This window comes from Gouania willdenowi, chromosome 19 (genome assembly GCF_900634775.1).
Source record: "Gouania willdenowi chromosome 19, fGouWil2.1, whole genome shotgun sequence".
Taxonomy (NCBI): domain Eukaryota; kingdom Metazoa; phylum Chordata; class Actinopteri; order Blenniiformes; family Gobiesocidae; genus Gouania; species Gouania willdenowi.
This window is the reverse complement of record NC_041062.1, coordinates 20333428-20349127: the sequence shown is the minus strand read 5'-3', so window position 1 is coordinate 20349127 and position 15700 is coordinate 20333428. Positions and strand designations below refer to the sequence as shown.

The following is a 15700-nucleotide window of genomic DNA, read 5'->3' as shown; positions in this document are numbered from 1 at the left end:
CACGCCTCATTCAGGAAATGATGGTTTGTTTTGCAAGTAATACATTGCATCTGAAGTTAGTTTTTGACTCTTACTTACAGTAAGTACTTATTTTAATGAGTAATTTTACTTCTACTTGATGAACTATAATATGAAGTTACAGTGTGTTTACTTGAGTATTGTTGTTGTTGTTTACTCTACCAACCACTGGTGGTGATAAGAACAAGTCAAACTTCACTCCAACAAGAACTCTTGTTTTATTGATCAAATCTCAGCGTACAGGAAGACATGTTGTATTGCAAAGACAAAGTAGGGGAAGAGTTGTAGTTGTGTTCTCGTCGACTCACCACAACTTCACTAGAACCTAAAACCACCAGAACACTTTGATGGAGGCAGCAGTGATGAAAATACTGAACATGTATGAAATGCATCATTGGTGCCACGACTGAAAGTCATCCTTAGACTTCATTTATCAAGTTATTATTATTATTATTATTATAAATGCAGCATAGGAACAGAGACACTAAAGTCAGATATTGATTTGAAATATGCAGGTTCACTTTCATCATTAATGGGCCCCAGTTCCACATATAGACGTTATGTAATGTATGTAAGGCACCGACAATATCAGAGCAATAAGTGACACATCTGATGTAAACTTCCATTTATTTAGTGTCATTTTGAAGAGTTTTGTGTGATTTTATTTTTTTCTTTTGGGGGGAGGGATTACAGGATTCATAAATAAATAAAAAATTAAGCGTTCTTTTAACACTGAGATTAACAGTGAGAGCAGTTATGTGATAAATAAGCACGTGAGTTACTTTAATTATGTTTGTAATTTACACAGTGAGTCATGTTCTTCCTCCCACAATGCCCTAAGGCAGGGGTGTCGAACCCATTTTACGTCAGGGGTCAAATATCTTCAGTGGGCCACAGATTTTAGGCAGTAAAATTAGTCGTTTCAACATTACTGTGCTCTAATTTGCACTTCTACGTATAAATAAATGATAAAATATGATTTTGTGGCCAATTTTTATGTAATTTGGGGAAATATTGTGGAATAATTTAAAGACAATTGCAGGATTTTGTTCTTTAAACAATGTGAGTCATGCAAACATTGTATTATTCTGGAGAATCTACAACTGATTTAGTTGGTAATAATTTACAGTTGAAACATGTCTGAATAAACCAAACCTGAACATATGAAACATATTTTAATAATTGTTAACTACGTATGTGTAAACCATAGAACTGTAACTTTGGTTCCACAGGTTTGCATTTAATTCAATTATAATTGACAGTTTTTTATAGAATTTTAATGCCAATTACAAAATCAATCATCCGAAGTTAATTACAATTCAATTACAATTATATATAATTAAAATTACATCATGATCTTTATTAATTATCATTTATGCTATTACAATTATAATTGACTCCAACCCATTCAGCATTGTGTACTGGTTCTATGTGTGTGTTCTGTGTGTGTTCTGTGTGTTTGTTCTGTGTGTGTTCTGTGTGTGTGTGTTTGTTCTGTGTGTGTGTTCTGTGTGTTTGTTCTGTGTGTGTTCTGTGTGTGTGTGTGTTCTGTGTTTGTTCTGTATTCGTTCTGTGTGTGTTCTGTGTGTGTTCTGTGTGTGTGTTCTGTGTGTGTTCTGTGTGTGTGTGTTTGTTCTGTGTGTGTGTTCTGTGTGTTTGTTCTGTGTGTGTTCTGTGTGTGTGTGTGTTCTGTGTTTGTTCTGTATTCGTTCTGTGTGTGTTCTGTGTGTGTTCTGTGTGTGTGTTCTGTGTGTGTTCTGTGTGTTTACTGTGTGATTGTTCTGTGTGTGTTCAGTGTGTTTGTTCTGTGTGTGTTCAGTGTGTGTGTTCTGTGTGTTTACTGTGTGATTGTTCTGTGTGTGTTCAGTGTGTTTGTTCTGTGTGTGTTCTGTGTGTGTGTTCTGTGTGTGTTCAGTGTGTGTTCTGTGTGTGTGTTCTGTGTTTGTTCTGTGTGTGTGTTCTGTGTGTGTGTTCTGTGTGTGTTCTGTGTGTGTGTTCTGTGTGTGTGTTCTGTGTGTGGGTTCTGTGTGTGTGTTCTGTGTGTGGGTTCTGTGTGTGTGTTCTGTGTGTGTGTTCTGTGTGTGGGTTCTGTGTGTGGGTTCTGTGTGTGTGTTCTGTGTGTGTTCTGTGTTTGTTCTGTGTGTGTGTTCTGTGTGTGTTCTGTGTGTGTTCTGTGTGTGTTCTGTGTGTGTTCTGTGTTTGTTCAGTGTGTTTGTTCTGTGTGTGTTCTGTGTGTTTGTTCTCTGTGTGTGTTCTGTGTGTGTGTTCTGTGTGTTTGTTCTGTGTGTTCTGTGGGCCAGGAGCACAATGAGCTCTGTTTGGTGTCACACTGCGCGTCATGTGACCATGACGCACAGTCCATCAGGACTGTCCATTGTTCTGAGTCAGACGGCTGCCGATGAGGTCAGAGGTTATCACGTGGTGTTTAGCATGCGCCCTCAGTAACAGGAAAGGCCACCTGAGCATGTTTGAACGTGAGGGAGGAACACGTAGTACATTAGCACAGCTTTAGCGCACACGCACACACACACACACACACACACACACACACACACACAAAGGCCATGCAGCTTGGAACGTAACACTCTACACACCCATTGCTTGAAAATGATCTAATAATCGCTCCAACTAATCAGGAGACCTAAAAGACCCATTTTTTTTCTCCAATAGCAAGAAAAAAACCCTTAGCTTTGTTAGCATCACGGCCTTTTTTCATTGTTTGTCGTCATGCTTAGCGTCATATTTAATGCTCCTGAACAGGCTGAGGTGAGCACACAACATTAATAGCAATACAAACACATCACAATGAGTAGAAACTAATTAATGTTCAGTTGCTTTTTTTGTTTTTTTTATGTCGCTTTTACTCACTCAGGGACTAAATCCTTGAAATTGTGCTACTGCGAAAAAATCACGTCACAACATTTGACATTTCTTTTTGAACAAATCTTTTCAACGCTATATTTTCTGCTGAAATCGTAGCTACTTCTTCTCATGCAGTATAGAAAAGGTGTTTTGTTTTAAATTTCGCAGAACCGAAACAATCAGACGTTACTTTTTGCTTGAAGAAAAACAATAAACGAAGAAGAAACGATACATACAGACAGACATAAAGTGGAGATGTCAGAATGGTAAGTGTTAGCGGTGCCTTCCTTAGTTTATATCCTCATATTTTAATGCACCGACGTGAGCAGCAATCACAGAGAAAACGTAGATTTTGGATAAATCTGCTGGAACGACCAACCAGCAAAAGAGACAACTTTACAAAGAAGGAAGTAATTATGAGAAGTAGGGCTGGGCGATATTAGTGGTGTAACAATACATTGATCCACATCGATTCATTAATTAACAATCCAATTACATCGATGCACAATGAAAACATCGATAAACATCGTCATCTTTAAGATACGCCTTTATTGTGAAATTCACATAGTCCGTGCCACCCTTTCCAGTGCGGGGATGGTGGGATAACGTAGCCTTGCAGTCCCTTTTGTACACGGTATTATGCGGCCGCCGACCAGTAATGCCCCGCTGCCACCTGAATGTGGAGCAAACCGCTATAAAACACCAACAAAGAAGACGCGAAAATAACCCAAGAGCAGCACGGAACCTGCATTGTTTACATTGTTGTTCGGCAAAGCGAGGAAAGAAGTAAAAATGATGAACTATAGATCAGGAAATGAAATAATAATGAAAACGCAGCGCTATAGTAGTGATGATGATTTTAAGACGATAAGAATTGGGTTGAGTAAGGTTGATTTGCTAACGTGAGCGCACAGACACGCAAACTGAAACTGTCAGTATTCGGTCCGTGCTCGTAAATGGATGGGTTGATGATTTATACTAACTCTCTTATACTAAGGATCACTGAATATGTCTGGAAGTCCACTCGAGACATTTAATATTAAAGAAGAAACCGTATATGTAGCAGTATTATCCGTGTACCCTTCGTTCTTTGGTAATTCTGTTTTAAAACCAAATCAAAACAAATAAATGTGGTTATTTTTGTTTTACACAAATTATTAATATGCTCCTTAAAATAAGTTTTTATATTTAGTTAATATCATTAATATGTCAATGTTAAAATAATAATATTATTTACATGCTAGTGACACTGTTACAGTGAAATCAACTGTTTTTAAAGCCATATTTTTGTATTATTAAAAACATATTGCACCTTGGTCATTTTAATTAAACTACTAGATACTTTTTATCACTCACACAATTCAAAGTCTAACACTTTGTTAAATGTTACAGAATTATGTTAATACTGTTTATTTAATGCCTGATACATGAAAGACCTTAGAAATAAAATATCAAATTAAAATTCAGTTGTTTTTTGGGAGTTGATATACAAGTAAAAGATTGTGTGAGATGGGCATATCACATCACATCATGTCGATCACAGGCGTGTGAATCCAATCCAATCAAAATCGAATCGAATCGAATCGAATCCAAGTCGAATCGAAATCGAATCCAAATCGTGACAGATTTTGTGATATCAGCAAACATCGTATATATCTAGTTTTCTATTTTGGTGAAAATTACACTATCGCCTATATCAATATACGTATTTTGTATCAAGATACTTGATTAGAAGTCGCTGCTTTCACTACTTCCCAGAACAGCATGAAAAGCAAAGTTAGATGGATTACTGAGTGTGTCTTAACCCAGACCTTCCCCTAAACAACCAACACTACAGAACTCACTCACACGTGCTGTCCCTTAGAAAGCACATATTGTGCAGCTGTTTGTTAATAAATGTGCCTGTGTGGCATTTTCATCAACAAACTTAAACCAGAATTGTCGTTCTGGTCAGACTTCATTTGAATTTAAATGATCGAGATTTATATCGTATATTGCCATTTTGAAAAAACTTGTCAACTTATGAAATTTGGTCCATATCGCCCAGCTCTAGTGAGAAGTCGTTTTTCTAATAAGTACTTTGACATGTTCTCGTGTAGAATATGTAGACATACGCTCACATTTAAATCCAAAAAGAAAAACATGTAAAACTATTTCTCCCACCTTACGAGGCCATTTCTTCACCTGTTCTAAAGTAAAAATCCAGTGACTTGAGGTGTTTTCTGCTGCCAGTTGGTCTCTGCTTGTTCTTTTGCAGTTTTTTTTTTGCACAAAGTATTGCTTTAAGAAAAAACATTTTGGTCTTCTTGTTGGATGATTTTCAGATTATCCAATGAAGGTTCTCTCTTTTATTTTGATCATTCCCAACATTGCACTTCAACTGGTTTTGTAACCAAGGCTTCTCTGGGAAGGTTGAGCGTTCTCCTCTAATTGTTGGAATCAGGAGTTCCACCTCGCTTCTTTTTGTTATCAAGCATGCACATCAGTGGTGAAGACTAGAGGTATAAAAGTGTGTATCTGTTCTGTCCATCGCGATCGCTCAGGCACGCTCAAACGCAGATTTCGATGGGCGTGGCCACCAGCATGCGCCCCCCCGGGGAATCGTTCTCGCGCGGCATCCGATCGTAGCTGTTGGTGGATGAAACGGAACTGTTGGTGGACACTGAGACAAAGTGGTGACTCCCACTCTGTTCCATCATCCCTCCTTTAGCCCCGCCCCCATCGCTGCCTCTCTGCACTGCCATGGGCGATACGGGGGACAGTGGGGAGCAAGGTGACAGAGTCTGCTGCTTCATCCTCTCCACAAGAAGCTCCTCGTCTTCCTCACCGGATGAAGACAATGAGCAGGTGCCGTCCACCTCGCCTCTGACGCCCCCTCCAGCCGACCCACCACTGCCGCTGACTCTCTCCCCGTTACTCTCATTGGCATTGGCACTGGCATTGTTGTTGTCATTCTGCATATCCAGCATCCAGGAGTGGCTGAAGTAACCAAATACCTCTTTGACGGAGCAGCGGCGGTCCTGCTCCACTGACAACAGCCGTCGGAACATGCGCAGGGCCTGTTCGGTGAAGCGTCTCCACTGCGAAGGAACGCTGTTTGTTCTCCTCCTTTGCCAACGAATGAACTCTTGGTAGAAGGTGTCGGAGGGAAGCGCTTTCTCCCAGGGGAAGTTACCGGTCAGCATGCAGAAGAGCAGCACGCCAAACGCCCACACGTCAGTGCTGTAGTCCACACAGAAGCCCTCGTGGCGGGACACGTCGCAGAGTTCTGGAGCCGTGTAAGGAATGGTTCCACTCACCTGTTGGAGAGAAAGGTCAACAGATCCACACCACAGAACAACCACCATCGTGTCAAATGCAAAAGAGCTACTGACCCGCTTCACAGGAGAGCCCGCCCGCCGCGTCATTCCAAAGTCGGATAACTTGACTTTGCGGCACTCTCGGTCAAAAATGAGGATGTTTTCAGGCTTGATGTCTCTGTGGACCAGCTTCTTGCAGTGCAGGTAGTCCAGGGCAATTGCTACTTGGTGCACACAACGCTTTGCCACAGCTTCAGGAAGACCAATCTGACACAGACACAGAGAAGGCTGAGTTCAGTGAGTGGACAACATTTACCAAACAGTATGACAACAGAACCAATGAGGTTCCTACCTAAATCTCACGGTTCGGTATAATGATGGTACGACAATTATTGCAATTTTGTAGGAAAGTTTGCAGCAATGCTAACAACAACAAGAATGATGACAATTGAGAGATTGTCTGTTCACTATTATGACTCTACGTATTGTCGTACTTTTAGATTAATGACATTATAAACTGAATACTGCCTACTAACAGATACAGATTCTTTAGATAAAGCGCAATAATTCTAATCGAGTTAGGAACACTCTTAAAGCTGATATCCGGAGTTTCTGAGAAACGTCTCGATGTCCCGCCCTAAACAGCTTCACTTCCTCCCACTGCGTCTCCCAATCTACCAGAAGCCACGCCTCTACTTTTCTGCACGCGCATTGTGGAACATAACAAGGTCACATCGGGTCGCATTGATATAGGTCTATGGATCTGTTTGCTGTTGTGAACCGCGGCCTTGTTTTTGTGCACAGTTCCACATCCACTTTGATTGACAGACTCCGCTACAGGAAGTCGAAGCCTATTGGCTGGGCAATCACGACGATCGTTTCCATTTGTATAGGGGTCTATAGGACGAAGGTGGGACTTATATACATTAATATATACACCGGCAGTAGACCATAGTAAAAGACTAGTTTGGTATTTTTTCGCATTTTGAAAAAAATGATACATTAACATAGATTTCTCAGAAACTCCGGATATTAGCTTTAAAGGCAACACAGGTATAGAAACAGTCTAGTAACAATATATTGAATAATAATTTTTTAAAAAACAGCCAAAAAATTAAAGTAGTGCAAACTGACTGAATCAGTGTTTAGATTAATTTTATGTTTTTCTAGCGAAAGATGAACAAGTCAACATTTGAGGTTAGGAGTAATCTCTGAGCATTTAAAGTATCCACTAACTTTTTGAAACTGTGATTTTCAACAACAGAAAATGGCCATAACTGCAATATCATCCGACCAGCAGCAAACAGGGGCGTTTTGGTTTGTAAGCGGGTACACCCCCTTCGAAGGTAGAAACACCCCCTTCTTCTTCTTCGCTTCTGAATTGTCACTTAACATCCAGTCTTGGTCGGTATTTCAAAATAAGATATTGTAATAGGGTCCGGGTCATATTTTCCATGACCTATAAGCTGAAGCAGTAACCAAGCCAGAAGTCAGGTAGCGGAAATTATGTTTTTTCAAACCCTTTCTGATTGCTTGGTGAAAAGGTACCGGAACCCCTACTAAGGCGGTTTTGTAGCTCATCCAAAACGCCCCACAGCTGGCCAGACCCTCCCCCATAACTGAACAATTTTTTGACCAGACTAGATTGTTTATTATTTCATACCGTGACATAACCACGACGATATCGAGAAACTAGTAACAATATTGTCAATACCATGACATTCCTAGTTACTACACTTCTTCAAACAATCTTTTCTCATACCTATAGTTGATGACTATTGTTCTCTCTCTGTTTGATCAAATATTTTCTAACATTCCACACTACAAAATTAGTCATAATATATTTTCACGCTGATATCGGATGGGATCAATATCACTTTTGGCCAACACACAAGGCTGCAATATCAATGTTGTATCCTAAATGTTGAATTGGGACACTCCTAACTAAAAGTACACTAAACACTCATTCATCCGATTAATCATCTGATCCAGGTGGTTATTCTGGACTTAGTTCTTGATGTCGATTAAATGATGAGATTAAAGCATGATCAGGAAGTCGAGCGTGAATCTACACCTGTGGAGGAATGATGTCGAAGAGGTCCCCAGCCAAAGCGTACTCCTGTGCAAACATGTAGTACTCGTCCGTCTCGAAGGCGATGCCAAACATGTTGATGATGAAGGGGCATGGGGACAGGTAGAGGGAGATGCTGTACTCTCGTAGAAAAGACTTCAGCTTCGTTGTCTTTTTCTTCAGGAACTTCAGCGCCATTTTCGTACCTTGTGGTACAACACAAACACACCGTCATGCTGCTGTGGAACATTTGAGTCTTTCGTTCTTCATTGTGTGTAAACCCTTACCTCTGATCTTGTGGATGACCAGGTCCACCTTGCCGTAGGTGCCCTTACCCAGTTCCCGGACCACCTCATAGTACTTGTTGACCTCCAGCCTCTCCAGGTTCTGAGCAGCGATCAGCTGCAGCTCGTCCAGGATGTCCATGTTGGCTCGTGACACCAGCGGAGAGGAGCTCATTGTGGGACAGCTTTAAGGCTGGCAGCAGGCAGAGGTCACTGCACACCAACAGAAACAATAGAGACTTTAAAAATCACCCTCAGATTTACTGTTGGATTGTACGACGAGCAGCGCTGTAATTCTATTCTGTCAAAGGACGGTAGCTGAGTTATTTGAGGGTTTTTATTGCAGTGCCTTCAGATCTTGATTTAGCTTGTGCGTCTGAACGAGGCCGGAGTTCCATCAGTAGTTTCTCTATCTGAGCTGAGTTTTAGGAAGCCTTGATGTGTGTATCTGCTGTAGATAAACATTCTGTTTGTAACTATGACCATGAGTTATACTAGGGCTCTGTTTGAGATCAATAAACACTCTTTGGTTGAACGCTTGCATTGAGATTGGATCAGCGACAAGTTCAAGATGAATGGGAACAATAACACAAACTTGTGACAGATACAGATCAAATCCATTGTTTTCTTTCTTCTACACTTGTTTATCATGATTGGCCTGATAATGCACTGATGCACTTCTACTTTGAACCATTCAATTCAATCTGATTAAAAAGTTTCACCTGAAAAGTGAAACTGAAACAAAAACATGTCCAAACACAAAACTGACCATTCCTGTGAAGACAGAAGCATGAGGCGCAACTAGTCTTTACATTTCTATAGCATCATTACATTACTAACTTGTTCTCTATCTATTCTCATCCTGCACAGCTGGTGCATGCTTGGATAATCTGTAGCAGAACAAACGTAAGTAATACATTGTGAATTTTTACCGTGTTGCTGCAACAAATGAATTTCCCCTCTGGGGATCAATAAAGCCGGTATATTCTAAAGCTGTCCAATGAAATGAGCATAAATAACGCATAGAACAGCCTTAATGTGATATGAACACAAGCTGCTTTGCCAAAGAGCACTAAGGTTTCTGAGCCCAAAACCAATTCATACATTTTCCTGTGATTAGCTACATTCGTACACACACACACACACACACACACACACACTAAGAATGTGCGATATGTTTACGATACATCGTCAAAAACATTCCCCCGATAAGAATATGTCATCCAACAATAGAAACGATAAATTCCCATTGATGACGTACAGTAGGTAAGTGCGCGACACACTCGACTGATGTAGTTAGGTGCACGCAGTGTCGGAAATTAGTGAGGGCCACGAGCCATTTGTTCCTCAACTTAGCCAAGAATGTCCCTAAAAACCTTGTTCCTCGGGCCAAAATTGCCCCCAATTTTTTTGTCAACACCTTATTATTCTCTGGAGCGCTGTTGACGAGAGCCTCCGCGGTGCGTGCTGCCGCCGCCCCTCACACACACGGACAGCGCTCCTCATTTCATAGCCTACCTGAAGCTGCAGTGCTGCAATACACCATGGACCGCTACTTGGTTAAGACCAGACACCCAACACAATGAACCAATCCAAGTTCCTCCATCAGATCCACCCAAAGTTCCCACGAATATTGACATTGATGGAGATGAACCCGCCAGCAACGATTATGAAAAAAAAACTCAACTAAAGCTAACTAAGCTAAGCTAACCCACAGAAAAATGGACTAAGCGCTAACGCTAACGACTTCATAAAAGGAAGCGAACAAGTAAAAGTACACAGCTGACTGTCACCAAACCACAAAAATCCACTGATTTAAGATTCAACACTTGTATGGAAGGATAAAAGCTAACATGTCACGGCGTGTGAAATAAATGTTAGCATAAAGCTAATGTCACTGTATTCATTGGTCCCGACTTGTGAAACGCAATATTTTTTAATTATATTTCACGTGTTCACAAAACAAAGCTGGTCCCATTAGACAGTAATGTAAATATTGTGATTATTACACCTAAATATCCTGTTATTACTGCTCTCAGTAATTAATGATTAAATCATCAAGTCTGATCTGGTTTAATTATAGGAAATCAAAGAGATATTTGTCAACCATAACTTTATGTAACTCACTATCAGATATGCAATAAACAAGATTCAGCAGCAGTGATTTATATTAAACAGTAAAAACACTATTGGAGTTATTTTTGCTTTTCATGTGCTTTTTTTTTTCAGAAAATGATTTCACTATAAATGAGGAAATAAATGAATTGTATACAATAACACTAATAAAATGACCCACATGCATAAATATATTCCATAAAATATCAGCCCATGAAGAATAGCTCTGAGTCAGCAGTTTTTAATGTGTAAATTATATTACTGACGCAGTGTTGATTTATTAAATTTAATTTGTGTTTGTAAGGAACCTGTTTACAGTTTAAGTTGGGAATTGTTTTATCAAAATGTCAATTGATACGGAAACGTATCAATAGCCTCCCAGACTGTGGGTATGTTTTGACGTGGATTCGAATCCCACTTACTGTATGTCATATATGTTTTTTTCATTTTAACATATTTAACGCAGCAATTTAAATAAACATATACAAAAAAATAAACATTTCATGGTATTTCCTGGGTTAGGGATAGGGTAGGGCTAAAATAAAAGGGTTAGCGGGATAGCTAAAAATAAATATGAGATAAAATAAAACTGATGGAACTTTAAGTCATGTGGTGCACCAATCACGTGATCTAAACTGGCCAATGAGGGGCGCAGCATATAAATAGACTGGCAGTCTATTTATATGTTTCCGTATCAATAGCCACGGCTTTGTTTTATTTATTCATCTATTGTTTTTTTTTTTATCGTGATAAATACCATAAATTCTTGGGATACCGTTTTAGTTTATCTCGCCCATCCCTAACACACACACACACACACACACACACTGATAACAGCCCTCTACAACAAATCCATTCCCTGCTGCAGTGTCAGTGATTGCTTCCAGTTTTCCTGATTCTAAGCAGCCAAACCTGCACGTCCCGTCTCTCGCTTTACAGATCAGAGCACACGCGCACACACACGTGCACACGCACACACACACACACGCACACACACACGTGCACACGCACACACACGCACACGCACACACACACACACACACACACACACTGGTGCACAAAGATCCTGCACATTTAAATGCTTAAAAGGAAGGGTGTGTGTTTCTGTGGAACTTGAACGTTCTCACAGTGGCACTATACTATACTATACTATACTATACTATACTATACTATACTATACTATACTATACTATACTATACTATACTATACTATGCGATGCGATGCGATGCGATGCGATGCGATGCGATGCGATGCGATGCGATGCGATGCGATGCGATACTATACTATACTATACTATACTATACTATACTATACTATACTATACTATACTATATGTCTGTGTGTTAAGCCTGTGTGATATATCGAGAATCAAGATATAAATATTCTATTTTGGCAATTTTGAAAGTTACAATATAACAATATATTTATATTTTATAGCATATTTTATATTAACATACTCATTTTTGGAGTCGCTGCTTTCACTACTTCTCAGAACAGCACAAAAAGCCCAGTTAGATGGATTACTGAGTGTGTTCTAACCCAGACCTTCCCCTAAACAAGCCACGCTACAGAATTCACTCACATGTGCTGTCCCCTTAGAGGAGAAAAAACCAGAAGTGGCACATATTGTGCAGCTGTTTGTTAACAAATGTGCCTGTGTGGCATTTTGCATCAGCAGCTGTAGCTACATACTGTATATAGCTGACCTCCACCAGTGGGAACGTTTGAATCTTGTAGCGAAATGAAAAGAAATACTGTAGAGACCCAAACCACGGTTACTTCCTTCAGAATCAGGTGTGTGTGTGATTATGGGATGAACACAGAGAGAACGGTGTGGAGGTAAGACATTCAAAACAATCTGATTAGATCAGTGGTTCTCAACTTGTGGGTCGCAATTTAATGACCGTGGCAAAATGTGGATCAAAGCCTATCCTGTGATTTAACACTTTGAATCAGAAGGATGACTAAGTGTAGACTGTGAGTGGGAGGAGCCTAAATGTTCATAATCTGGGTGATCAAATAACCCACCTGCAGTACGTCAGGGCCACGAAAACCACACAAGTCACGTGACATTATGACATACTTTCTCACCAAAGAATGAGATCAGAGTTCTGTCACAGGAACAGACTACACTCAGAGGGATCTGATCTAATGCTGTTACTTTTAACCACTTAAATGACCTCTGAGACCAGAATGACCTGTTTAATGTGATTATAGTCTTTAGACAGTAATCACAGTAATGTGTGAGATGAGGAAAGGTTATAACATTCAAATGAGTTTTAGGTCTGTTATTAAAGTAAGAAGCATCAGATTAGTTATGTTAAAGTTCTCATTATTGATCAGTAAAAGATCAGAATGAGACAATAACCCTAAAAAACACACCTTAAAGTGTGTTAGTAATAGTCTGAGAACGCAACACATCAGCCTCTGGGTGTGTGTGTGCGTGTGTGTGTGTCGGGGGGAACAGCATCTGTCCCTCTATAAAAACAGCGTTAAACTCATACCTGAATGAGTCACTGGGTGAGAGTGAAGCGAGGACAGGAAGTGAGTCTGTCCTCCTACGGATTTAAACCAAAGAACTCAGTCTATGGAGGACCTACTCTGCCATGATTAAAAATAAATACATGTCTGCCATTATTAAATAATGAAAGTGTCTATTCGTACGGTTGCCGTACGGACAATGTGCTAGTGGTACGTTTACCGAAATACACGTACGTAGCGTCTTTGGGTTAGGGTTAGGTTATAACCCTTATAACCCTATATTGCAACATATTTTAGGGTTAGGGTTAGGTTTAGGTTTAGTCTTAGTCACGTGACCTAAACTGGCCAATGAGGTGCGCTACATACGAGGGGCGGCGTCAGTCGTTCCGTGGGCTGCAGCGAGGGGTACTTGTCCTGGACCGCCCTCAATGTGTGGGCAGCCCACTGCTATCCATGAGGGGGATATTGGTGAAATGCAGAGGTAATAATTTCACTGTGATGTGATCAATAAGTTTAGTGTGTTGTGTGCTGCAGTTACTGAGTGAATGTAATGTTTTTATTAGTGTTTAAAATGTTTTGTTTCCCTCAAGGTTTAATAAGAAAATACACTTGTTTATTTTGTGTTTATTGAGACTTAAATAAACTGTCTTTAATATTAATTCAAGCTTCATATTCCTATATTTTAACATAAGCCTAGCCTAGAAGAAAGAATCATTTATGTACAATACATGTGATATTGTTTATTAGAACACATTATATTGATTTATTGATTATTTGTAGAAAAATAAATGAGAAGAATACCTTAAAAAATAATTGTAAATTAAATCGCAATTGCAATATTGAGGAAAAAAAAAATCGCCTGTAGATTATTTTCCAAAATCGTTCAGCCCTACCTGGGTGGCAGTTCAGGCTAGATTATAGTAGTAGTAGTAGTAGTAGTAGTAGTAGTAGTAGTATAGTATCTATAGCTAGATATTAGTGCCGACAGCACTAATATCTAGCTATAGATATATACTATACTTCTACTATACTATACTATAGTATATACTGTATATATGAAAACATGTAATGAAAATATAATGTCAATGTCTAACTTAAAGACAACCAATGTGAAATGAATGGTTAATACACAATGTGTTGACTTGTATATGAACTGTAAGTATATCAAATAAACAAATGTGCTTCATATACGCATTTATGTTTTTATTTAGGCTGTTTTACAATGTTCACAGCATATTTTAGATTTATTCTAAACTTGTCTTAAATTATAAGGGTTACTGGAGCTTGGTTGGGGTGGTGGGATGGAGCTGATGCCAGAAAAATGGCCATATTTGTGTGTGTGTGTGTGTGTGTGTGTGTGTGTGTGTGTGTGTGTGTGTGTGTGTGTGTGTGTGTGTGTGTGCGTGTGTGTGTGTGTGTGCGTGTGTGAGGCAATCACCCAAAGTGCCTGTCCATGAAGCAGAGATGATGATGATGATGATGATGATGATGTGATTGACAGAGGCTGATAGAGCTCATTGATTGGCTGCAGCTCCACATGTAAACAGGCTGACTCACAACATCACTGTCATGCTTCAGTAAATACACCTTAGTGCAACACACACACACACACACGCACACACACACACACACACGCACACACACACACACACACACACACACACACACACACACACACACACACACACACACCTTGTGCAGCATACATTGTGTGCTTTGTCCCCGGGCCTCGGTGCGCAGGTGCGGGTAAAGCCCTCAGTCACTCACCGCTCACAGGCTCCGCTCCGTCCTCCGGGGCTGTAGGTAGACTCATAGGGCCGGGGGCTCAGTAGCTCAGCGGGGGGAACGCCTGGTGTCCAGCGGTGGATGCGGGACAGAGCATCCCGCAGCCTCCTCCGGCTCTGCGTCCTTTTGTCTCCGCAGTCCTCAAGCAACCATAAGACCCGCCCCTCCTCCGAGCTCCGGCCAATCAGAGCGCAGCTGCGCCGGGGCTCGCCTATGGTCGCTGTCTCCGTACAGACTACGATGCCTTCAAGTGCTGTGGGAATTATAAGAACACCAACAACCTTTAAACGGATCATTATTTATCATTATACAACAGATAGTTCAGACCAAAGGGAAGTTAGCGAGGAGTATTGCTGTCCTGGGCAAAACAAGGCACATTCTTAATTAAAAATAATAAAAAATAAATAAATAAAAAAATTAAAAAAAAGCTACACTCTATTGAACACTTGTTTTACCATTTTTTAGTTATTGTCTAGAAGTTTGGGGAAATACATACATGACAAACATCCAACTGTTATACATAATGCACAAAAGATCCATCAGACTGATACATAACACAGGATACACACGTGGATTATTCTTAAAAACTGTCCAAATAATTTAAAAAGCAAGTAGGTTCACTTCCAAAAGGGTTGCAGAAAATATTTTGTAGAGAGAGAAGTTGAATATAATTTAAGAGGAAAACTACAACTACATTTCAAGTTATAATATGCTAGAAAAACATTGAAAATGATGAGTATAACAATAGCAGGAGTTAAATAATGGAACTGCCTAAAAGATGAAA

General features: G+C 40.0%; 1 protein-coding gene across 2 annotated transcripts; it reads right to left on the bottom strand.

The window, feature by feature from the left end:
• Positions 1-2179: 2179 nt before the first annotated feature.
• On the bottom strand, positions 2180-15068 carry bsk146 (brain specific kinase 146). 2 transcript variants are annotated; one of them, XM_028477094.1, is made up of 5 exons: positions 14824-15068; positions 8538-8747; positions 8254-8456; positions 6255-6446; positions 2180-6179 (listed from the first exon to the last, which is right to left on the bottom strand). In XM_028477094.1, the coding sequence occupies exons 2-5, from the start codon at positions 8707-8709 to the stop codon at positions 5430-5432; spliced, it is 1317 nt and encodes a 438-aa protein (XP_028332895.1). In that variant the 5' UTR covers positions 8710-8747; positions 14824-15068; the 3' UTR covers positions 2180-5429. The 2 variants fall into 2 exon arrangements, with proteins under 2 accessions (XP_028332895.1, XP_028332894.1); XM_028477093.1 differs by having other exon boundaries at positions 14899-15068.
• Positions 15069-15700: the final 632 nt, after the last annotated feature.

Bases quoted from the DNA above. Each gene is read 5' to 3' on its own strand.
- bsk146 (XM_028477094.1), bottom strand. From the start codon at position 8,709: ATGAGCTCCTCTCCGCTGGTGTCACGAGCCAACATGGACATCCTGGAC. The intron at 8,457-8,537 runs GTAAGGGTTTAC...TTGTACCACAAG, and splicing joins GGTCATCCACAAGATCAGAG to GTACGAAAATGGCGCTGAAG. The intron at 6,180-6,254 runs GTCAGTAGCTCT...TCTCTCCAACAG, and splicing joins CGGGCTCTCCTGTGAAGCGG to GTGAGTGGAACCATTCCTTA.